Source organism: Sciurus vulgaris (genome assembly GCF_902686455.1).
Source record: "Sciurus vulgaris genome assembly, chromosome: 11".
In the NCBI taxonomy this organism is placed as follows: domain Eukaryota; kingdom Metazoa; phylum Chordata; class Mammalia; order Rodentia; family Sciuridae; genus Sciurus; species Sciurus vulgaris.
In genome coordinates, this window is record NC_136472.1 from 7,939,113 (window position 1) to 7,949,062 (window position 9,950).

Genomic DNA, 9,950 nt, shown 5'->3' on the forward strand with positions numbered 1-9,950 from the left:
AAAAAAATCGACATTTGAACACACACACACACACACACACACACACACACACACACAACAGGAAGACTGATTCAGAATAAAGATGGCTCACCCTGATGACAGGAGGCAGGGTCACATGGCCCTGCTCACTCCCCAGTTATCAAGAGCCCCCTGAGAGAGTCCTAACCCACTATCACCAAATTCGCTGCACCAAGGCGAGGGGGATCAGGACACTGGTGGAGCGCCTAGATCATGGGTGCCACTCACCATCTCAAGACCCACAGCCCAAGAGTGGGAATTTGGTCACTTCCATGCCTGGAGCAGAGAAGGGACAGCAGCTGGCCCAGGGTGGGGAAGAGGTTGTTAACTCCACCTCCTTGTATGTTGGTCCATGCACAGTCTGCTCGGTGTCTGCCTCTTTGCCAAGCCACCTCCCCTCGAGGGAAGGAGAACCCATCATGGCCTGGGATCTAACAGCACAGGGAAGGAGCTGCTGCCACAGGGGAAGGGTGGGTAGACGGTGGAGCCCAGAGGGGAAGAGATCTCTACCCTCCAGACAGGGAAGGGAGAGGGTGGGTGAGGTCACTGCTCCTCAGCTCTCCTCCCTCGCCTCTGGGGCCCTAAGGACAAGCAGCACACTGGGCAGCTGTGAAGCAGGGGCCAGTCCCACACCACCACCCTTCCTGCCTCCACAAAGCTCTGGACCCCGAGGGGCTGCCAGCACCACAAAGACACTCCTCAGCCAGGATGGCCCTGAGTAGGGCTTGGCCGGTGGCTGAGGAAGTGGGAGTAGAAGACCATGGAGGAACCAACAGAAGCCACCACCCATTCAACCTCTGGCTTGCTGTTCCCTCTGCCTGGAGCCCTCTCCCCACAGATGGCTGGGCAGCCCACTCGCTCCTCACTCTGGGATCTCCTACTCACTCTCATCTCAGTCGAGTCACCATTGGACCTGAACAGGATGCTGGGCCACCCTTTCTGGACTCCCCAGGCCTCCCTTATTGTGCTTTATTTTCCGCACAGCACAAATCTCCATCTGACATGCTATTTCTGGCCTTTATCATCTGTCTTTCCCCTTCAGAAATGTACTCCAAGAACACTTTGTAATAATCACCACTACCTAGAACACTGCTTGGCAAGCAATAGATTCTTGATAGGTAGGTAGGTAGATAGAATAAATGAATAAAATTTTTACGAGGATATCATAAAATTGCACAAATCCTAAGTATATACCTGAATGTAACTTTTTATATAACTACCATGCAGTTCGAGTGATACAGTATTTCCAGAAGGTTCCCTGTGCCCCCTCCCAGCCAAATCCCACCCTTAAGTAACTACTATACTGACTTCTGTCACCATCAATTTCATTTAAATGAATTACATCATTAGTGTACTCTGCATTGGGCTGCTTTTGCTCAACATCTACGAGATTTACCCCTGCTGAAGGAACACACAGGTTGCCATGGATCTACTCATGTTCTTTTTGGCGGGTGCTGGGCTGTTTCCAGGGTTATGAACACTCCCCATGTCTTTAGTGGGCAAGTGCCCTCACTTCTCTTGGTAAGATACCTAGAAGTGGAACAGCTGGGTCACAGGGAAAAACCTATATTTTACAGCCAAATGCTTTTCCAAGGTGGTTGTCCCCACACATTCCCCCAGCACTACGAGCTCTGTCACCATCTTCTCAGTGAGGTCACTTCCCCGTTTCAGGTGTCTGGGTGGGTGTTTAGGAAGTCCAGATGCACAAGGCTCTGAAGGGTCAAGATCCGGGTGCTAAGATGTCATCAGAAGTCTCTATCATGGAACATCTCAGCTCTGTCCCTGGCACTGATGTCATTCTCAGGCGGGATGGCTCCTTGGGGTGGCATAACCTTCCAGTAGCTCCCAGTCCATCAGCTTTGCCACACTAGTGTGACCGCCACTGTCATCCTTGCCAGTGATCTTGTCAAAACCCCTTCCCAGTGGTCCCACCTAAATTTCGAGGGTTCTCATGTGCTAGAGTAGGGTGCTGTGACTGGCCAGGCTGGTGCACCTGCCCACCTCTCAACCTCAGGGTGTGGCATGAATTGCACCCACCCCAGGCTGGGGTAAGGGAGAGATGGTGCCGCTGTGCCACACCAACACGCCTCAAGCTGCAGCCCCTTCCACTGTCCTTAGAGCCATCTCAGCCCACCTTTTCTCCTAACATAAGGCAGGTGACCCTGACTTCTATTTCACAGAGCAGCCAGCCACCATCAGGAAAAAACTCTGGGCACCTCAATGCCCCACCCAAACCAACTCCCTCTTCACACTGGGGTTTGCCTCAGGCCTACCACTTCTATCCACCAATTCTATTCTCCTTTCACAGTCCCTCTCTCTAGAAACTTGTTTTCCCCCATTTAAAAAAAAAAAAAAAAAAAAAAAAAAAAAAACTGAGCCAGACACGGTGGTGTACCTGTAATCCTGTAATCCCAGCAGCTTTGGAGGCCCAGGCAGAAGAATCACAAGTTCAAAGCCAGCCTCAGCAAAAAAAAAAAAAAAAAAAAGACTGGGGGATGTAGTTTAGTGGTTAAGCACCCCGGGTTCAATCCCTGATACCAAACAAAACAAAACACTGTTAGGCCCAGCATTTCTGTTTGTGTGGTGATGGGATTGAACCTAGGGCCTCTTTCATGTGAGGCAAGCACTCAATTTGCCACTAAGCATCCCCTCTTGCCGCTTTATACTCTTTCTGATCTATTTACATTTGTTGAAATCTCCAAGGTCTCTCTTCTTAAAGGTCCTAGCACATGTGAATCACCCTCTTTTGCTGCTAAACCCTAAGATCCCAGCTTCGATTTTTTTACTCCCACTGGAAAACTTTTAGGGGGCCTGTAAGTCATACATGAAATCCTGCTGGGTTTGGTGACACATGCCTGCCATCCCAACAGAATCCCAACAGCCTGGAAGGCTCTCCAATTCAAAGCCAGCCTCAGTAATTTAGTGAGGCCTTAAGCAACTTAACAAATAAATAAAAATATATAAATATATAAATAAAATAAATTACATAAATAAAAGATAAATAAAGGTCTGGGTATGTGGTTCAGTGGTTAAGTGCCCCTGGGTTCAACCTCTGGTCCCCCCCCCCCCACACACACACACAAGAAATCCTGCACATTAACATCTCTCTCCCCACCTGTGTTTTTTCTTTCCATGATAGTAGTTACTTCAGTCAACCTATATATGAAAATACTAAGTGTAAAATTCCAGAAATATTAAGTTTAAATTGCATACAATTCTGAGTAACATCACAGAATAGCCTATTATTCTGCTCCAGTCAGTCCAGGATATGAATATTCCCTTTGTTTAGTGTATCTATGCTGTATATACTGCTGACCCCTTAGTTACTTAATAGACGTTTGCCAGGCACAGTGGAACATGCCTATAATCCCAGTGATTTGGGAGGCTGAGGCAAGAGGATTGAAAGTTCGAGGGGAGTCTCAGCAATTTGGTGAGACCCTCAGCAACTTAGCAAGACCCTGTCTCAAAATAAAAAAAATATAAAGGGCTAGGAGATGTAGCTCAGTAGTTAAGTACTCCTGGTTTTGATCCCCAGTACCACCAAAATAAGAACAAACAAAACCCCAGACCCTGTTCCTTCAGTGGCCTCATAGACCTAAGCATAGACCCTCCTCACCCAGATCTTCTCATCTCAATTCTTGCTCCTTTGTCAAGAACTAGCTGCTTCACTGAAGCAGCTCTGGTGAAGGTTCCCCTGAAGCTAAAGGACACCTTGCAGGCACCACATCCTTTTCTGCAGCATTAGGTAGCTAACCACTTCCTTCGAGAAGCAGCAAGGTGGCCCTGGGCCTGATGGCTCCTATCTGCTTTGGTGGCCTGCCCAATCCTTCCCTCCCACCTGTCCTTCAGGTCCATTAGAGAATGGCCAAAGTTGCTGCAGAAAAAAAACCTGGGAGTTGTCTTTAATAATTCCCTCTCTCTAGCCCCCAAGTCAAGTCTCGTCTAAGGCCAAAACGAGCCTTGGGTCTGCTGAGCTCTGTGCTTCTGCCTTATCCTGCCCCACAGTTTTCAAGGTCCAATCTCTATCTGCTGTGCCTGTCCCCTTACAGCAGTACAGAGAAAAGCAGGTCACAGCAGGTCAGATAGGCTGTCCCCCAATACATCCAGTCCTGACATGGGCGCTAGACCACCCTCCCCACTCTTTCTGTCAGCATCCCTGGTGCCATCCTGGCACAACTGGGGCCTCCAGCCTCCCCAGTTGACACGTGCTTAATTCAGCTGCTGCCTGACATACCAAGGTCCCTGAGTGTGGGAAGGCAATGGAGTGGATGAGAAAACCGTCACAAAGCCTTGAACACAGGCTGAGAAGACACTGATGTTCCCTTTTGTTTATTTATTTTTTAATAAATTTAAGAACAGTTCCATCTTATCTCTTCCCCCCAGAGCAACTAAAACGGACTAAAAGGGGGTATGGCCTGGGGGGCAGAGGCTGCTAGGAGTCATAGTCCTCTTCGTCCTCTGCGTCAGGTGCTGAGGGGCCCGGGGGTGCCGGGGGCAAAGGCAGAGTAGAGGGAAAGGGCATGAAGGGGGTCGGAGGGCTGCAGGGCAGAAAGCAGGAGGGAAAATCAGGCTTTGCTCCCATGCCCATCCTGACCCACTGAGCCCCACCCCACCCCCCACCCTCTGGGACCATGGAGAGCCAAATCCCAAGGAAGGAAGGGCCCAGAACAGCCCCTACCCAGCTCCATCTGTTGCCATTGACCAAGGCAGGGACAAGACATTTCAGAAAACAGTCTCATGCCTTTCGGCGCCCCTATTTGCTCCCTTCCCATCCCCCAATCCTGCTACAATCAACACACCAAGTGGCCAGGGAAGATCACTGGGAAAACCAAGTGATCTTGAGGAGCCTGGTAGCTCCCTCCTGATGCTCTCGGCTGCTTACCTCTGAAAGTGTGCAGAGGGGTGGCTGACCTGGGGTGGGGGATGTGGTGTCTCTTCTTCCCCATCAGTATCTGTATCCTCAGACTCATCCTATGAGCAAAGCAGAGGTCAGAGTTAACAAGAAAAGCCATGGGCCCATCAACAGGGATCCCAGATCTCTGAGAGTGGCAGGGACAGGAACAGACCCCCAAAGCTAACTTATACAGGGTACAAGAAGTCACAGATAAGGATGAGACCAGACCTTCAGTCCGCTCAACCTGGCATAAGGCTGCCCTTCTCATCAACACAGGGCAGAACAGGTGGTTGAGGCCTCACTCACCTCCTGCTCTGAGTCTGTTCCAGACAGTTTCTTGTCCTTCCCTTTGCTTCCCATCCCACCATTCTTCCGGCCACTACCTCCAGGCTTCCGGCCCCTGCAGGAAGGTACAATCCATCTGCACAGAGGTCTTCTCCCTCTTTGGTTGCCCCCCCAGCACCTGTAGCTTTGGCCTTCCCCACCTATACACCTGGCCTTGGCCCCCACCTGCGAGGACCCTTGTCCCCATCCATGTGGTTGTCTTCTCCATCCCCCTGCATGTCAGGCACTGATGCTACCAAGTCCTTCAAAAAGTCAAACTGTTGCTCCAGTTCAATGCACTGCTTCCTGGAAGAGGTGGGGAGGGGGAAGGCATTTCAGTGGGGCCCAAATACGGAGTCCTTCGGCCAGGGAAGCAAGGAGCCCTGGATGTCAGGAGTGGAGTCTAGAAAATGCCCTCCCCAACCCCACCACAGCCTCTCTGCTTTGCTCAGGTTGTTCCCCCTGCATGGAACACCCAAACTCTCCTCCACCAGTCTCTGAGTCTTGCTGGTCTCCCAGCAGCATCCCCCCTCCCTGTCAAGACACAGTCTTCCTACGGGTCCCTCTCAGCTCCGTGGCCACTCACAGGTGGGATGTAGTCATGGTCTTGGCGTTTCGGGACTGGGTCACCTGGCAGGCCTTCTTCAAAAGCGACTCCAGGAAGAGCTCAAGCGCCCGGGCTGAGTGGTGTCAAGGAGAACGCGGCAAGGGGGCGCCCGGTCCCTCCCCCAGGCTCCTCAACCCGGCCAGCCCCCGACAGGATACAGATGATGACAGGCACAGCCGCCGCCACCTTCCCAATCTCTTCGTCCGTCTGCATGATCTTCTTGATTCGCGCCTACAGAAAGGGGCAGAGTTCGGACCCGGTCGCGGTGGTCCCTGAAAGGGTGCCGGGGGGAACGAGAGGGATCTCGGGAGCAAGGAGGCGGGGGGGGGGGGGCACGGAGGCCGGGAGGGCACGGAAGGGGGCGGGGCGTTCAGGCCCCGAAACCCAGAGGCGTCCGCCCCCACCCCCGGCCCGGCGGGGCCGGAGCCTCCCCAGAGCCCGGGCCTGCTCCCTCCGGGCCAAGCCACGTGCTCACCGGCGGGAACCGCGCGTTGTACTTCTTCTTCTTGCTCGGCATCTCGGGGCCTCTCTCGCCGCGCCGGGCCCAGCGCCGCCGCCCGCAGCCTCCGGCCCCCGGGCCTCCGGGCCTGCTCGCTGCCCGCCCGACGCGGGTCCCCCGGGTCCTGGTGCCGCCCGCTCCGCCCCCGCCACTCCCTACGGGGTCCTAGCGCCGCCTGTCGAGACGCCGCTCGCAGGGCCCAAGCGCCCGGCTCTCAGAGCCTCCCGGGCGGTGCGCGTCGGTGCTCGACCGACCAGCCACTCCGGCCCGCCCCCAAGTCCGAAGAGCGAACGTTAGCCCCGCCCCCCGTAGGCCCGCCCCTCCCTGGGTTCCCGCGATGGCCCCGCCCCAGGGTCAGCCCCCCGTCAGACCCCGCCCCTTCCCGCCGGCCCCGCCCCGCAGCCGGCGGGGCGGGCCCGATGGCCCCGCCCCGTGGCTGCGCTTGTCTATAAAGTTGTTGTTGAGGCGGCTGGGCGCTAAGATGGCGGCGGCGGCGGCTGCCGTGGCGGGGGCGGGGCGCGGCGGCGGCGGCGGCGGCGGCGCGGAGCCCCGGCAGGAGAGGAGCCGGGCCCGAGGCTGGGCCGGCGCTGAACGCAGCGAAGGCCGGAGGTGACTGCGGAGCGGTGGGAGGGGCAGGGCTGGGTGGGGGAGCACTTCTCGGGCCAAGTGCGCTAATGGCGGCGGGCGTGGCAGGGCCAAGAGCCTGGCTCTCCCGCAGGTTCTATCCAGACCGGGTTCGAGTCCGGGCACCGCCCATTGGTTTCGGACTGGTCACTCTGGCCTCTCAGGGCCTCAATGTCCCAGTCTTGAAGCGTTCCCGAGAACGTCTTCCCCGGAGGCCACGCCCTCCTGGGCCTACCTGGGGGCTGCGTGAACCTGCGCTTCTTTGCTTCTGTCCATTAGATCGCAGCGTCTTGGATCCCAGCCGGTCTCTACAGGAGGTGTTGCTGGGGCTGCTTGCTCCCACACCTGAATTCACATTCCTCTCCGCCACTCACTACAGGTGTGACCTTGGGCAAGTCCCTTTCCGCTGAGCTTACCTATTCTGTAAGCGGTGAGAGTAGTAATAACAGTAGCTTACCTAGGGCCCACTCCATCTCAGGCATTTAATTCTCGAAACAAATCTACGGGACAGGATCAGTTGTTATTTCATTGTAAGATGAGGGACAGCGATGTTAAGTCTTGCCCAAGGCCACACAGTTTATGTAGTACTTTGTACCACCAGGACCTAGTATGCCTCGTTGTCTCAGACCTGCCCTGACTCGATTCCCTCATAGCAGGATGGAGCCAGGTGAGGAACTGGAGGAGGAGGACTCTCCAGGTGGCCGGGAGGATGGCTTCACCGCTGAGCACCTGGCTGCTGAGGCCATGGCAGCTGACATGGACCCCTGGCTGGTGTTTGATGCCCGAACTACACCTGCTGCTGAGCTGGATGCCTGGTTGGCCAAGTACCCACCATCCCAAGTCACACGCTATGGGGACCCCGGTTCACCCAATTCTGAACCTGTGGGCTGGATTGCAGCCTATGGGCAGGGCTATACCCCCAACTCAGGTGACGTACAGGGCCTGCAGGCAGCCTGGGAGGCTCTGCAGAACAGCGGGCGGCCCATCACACCAGGTACCCTGCGCCAGCTGGCCATCACCCACCATGTGCTTTCGGGCAAGTGGCTGATTCACCTGGCACCTGGCTTCAAGCTGGACCATGCCTGGGCTGGCATTGCCCGGGCTGTGGTTGAGGGCCGACTTCAGGTGGCCAAGGTGAGCCCGCGGGCCAAGGAGGGTGGGCGCCAGGTCATCTGTGTTTACACAGATGACTTTACGGACCGCTTGGGTGTACTGGAGGCAGATTCGGCCATCCGTGCGGCAGGCATTAAGTGTCTGCTCACCTACAAGCCAGATGTCTACACCTACCTGGGCATCTACCGGGCCAATCGCTGGCATCTCTGCCCTACTCTCTATGAGAGCCGTTTCCAGCTTGGAGGCAATTCCCGTGGCTCTCGGGTGCTGGACCGTGCCAACAATGTGGAACTGACTTAATAGGGCCAAATGGGGGAGACTGTCCTCTATCCCCACCCTGCTGAGGATGGACTCAACTGTCTTCCTCCTCCTTGTCCCAAGGCCAAGCCCCCGCAGCTCTGAGGATTAGGTTACTTGGGAACTTCCTGCATCTTCAGTCCCCTGGAACTTTTGCCCTTTGTTCGGGACTGACTCCAGCCCCCACAAACTGGGGGCTTTGGCTCCCTGAGGGCCAGGCCCTCATGTTGCTCCCATCACTGCCCAGGATCACAGTTTGGGTGCAGATACTCAAGAAGAGAACCTTCCTTGGCCACCCTTGACCCCAGTTGCACCTTCCCTTCCTGAAGTCTTCCCTTCTTTCCTTCCTCTCAAGGAGGAAAACAGTGCTTCCATTCCCTCTCCTTGGAACCATTGTAGTCCAGGGGGCAGGGGCCCTGCAGGACTGAGCATGCCGTTTTGTTGGGAGGGTAGTTGTGCCCACTGATCCCCTGGCAGAAAGAGGATACAGGGCCACAACATGGGGCCTGGCCCTGCCTGCCCTCTCACAAGCCTGCACACCTTCCTCCCTTTTCTGGCTACCTTGACATGTGCCTGCTCCTGGCATTTCAATAAAACCCAGCTTGGGTCTGTGTCTTGAGTGTTTTTTAAAGTACTGTCTTGGTGGTTAACTGCTTGGTTGCTGGGGAGAGGCTGGGCCAGGAGATACTGCCCCTTGTAACCCACTCCTGCCCAGTAATAAGATACGCCTCACTGCCAACAATGATCTCCCTTCTCCCTCTTCCCCCACGCCTCCCTCCAGTACTAGGAATTGAACCCATCATGGAGTACATCTCCAACCCTTTTTGTTTTTTTTATTTTGAGACAGGTCTCACTAAGTTGCTGAGGCTGGTCTTGCACTTGTGATCCTCCTGCTTTAGCCTCCTGAGTCACAGGGATTGCAGGTGTGTGCCACTGTGTCCAATAGTGGTCTTGCTTTCTGAGAACTTCTGTAAAGCCAGCTCTAATTCTTCTGCACCTAAAAAGTTAGAATCAGTTTTTCCATAAATCCGGGGTTTGACCCAGGAAGTCCCAAGGGGCCACTCCTACTCCCCAGGGTGCATTTGTGTATTTTAGAGAAAAGTGTTTTCTTGGTTCTGGCAGTCCCAGACTGGGACACACCTTTGGCAAGTAGAGGATGTGCTGGATTTCAACACTCTGGACTGGATAGTCTCAGTGAACAACCTCTACAACCATTGATGGTGTCTCCAGAGGTTTGCCATGTGTCCTAATCTGTATCATCCTGACCATCACAGAAGCCACCAGTTCGTGAAGCATTTCCATCTACATCATTTAAGTCTCATGACCTCTTTAAAGGGACCACCAATCCTGTGGTCAAGGAAATTGAGGTCAAGAGGGGAAAGGAGTTTCCTCAGGGTAATCCATTAAGTGGGGCAGAGCTGGGACGTGTGTCCTGTTCTCTGAGTTCCTCAGGCAAAGTGTGGTCCTGGACCTAGAGGAAAAAATCTTGCCTGTGTTAATGCTTCACAACCCACAAAGCTCATTCACTCACACAATCTTATGGGCCACCTTGCTCTACTCGAGCTGCTGTAGCC

General features: G+C 54.7%; 2 protein-coding genes across 5 annotated transcripts; one reads left to right on the forward strand and one right to left on the reverse strand.

Moving 5' to 3' along the window:
* Positions 1-4,320: 4,320 nt before the first annotated feature.
* Positions 4,321-6,590, reverse strand: DRAP1 (DR1 associated protein 1). The gene is made up of 7 exons (XM_079105664.1): positions 6,319-6,590; positions 6,002-6,074; positions 5,823-5,916; positions 5,423-5,542; positions 5,219-5,312; positions 4,901-4,989; positions 4,321-4,556 (listed from the first exon to the last, which is right to left on the reverse strand). The coding sequence occupies exons 1-7, from the start codon at positions 6,358-6,360 to the stop codon at positions 4,451-4,453; spliced, it is 618 nt and encodes a 205-aa protein (XP_078961790.1). The 5' UTR covers positions 6,361-6,590; the 3' UTR covers positions 4,321-4,450.
* A 178-nt stretch (positions 6,591-6,768) lies between these two features.
* LOC306640929 (UPF0696 protein C11orf68 homolog) lies at positions 6,769-8,995 on the forward strand. 4 transcript variants are annotated; one of them, XM_079105663.1, is made up of 3 exons: positions 6,784-6,951; positions 7,246-7,345; positions 7,620-8,995. In XM_079105663.1, the coding sequence occupies exon 3, from the start codon at positions 7,624-7,626 to the stop codon at positions 8,377-8,379; it is 756 nt and encodes a 251-aa protein (XP_078961789.1). In that variant the 5' UTR covers positions 6,784-6,951; positions 7,246-7,345; positions 7,620-7,623; the 3' UTR covers positions 8,380-8,995. The 4 variants fall into 4 exon arrangements, with proteins under 4 accessions (XP_078961786.1, XP_078961787.1, XP_078961789.1 ...); XM_079105662.1 differs by having other exon boundaries at positions 6,785-6,951; positions 7,623-8,995; XM_079105660.1 differs by lacking the exon at positions 7,246-7,345 and having other exon boundaries at positions 6,769-6,951.
* Positions 8,996-9,950: the final 955 nt, after the last annotated feature.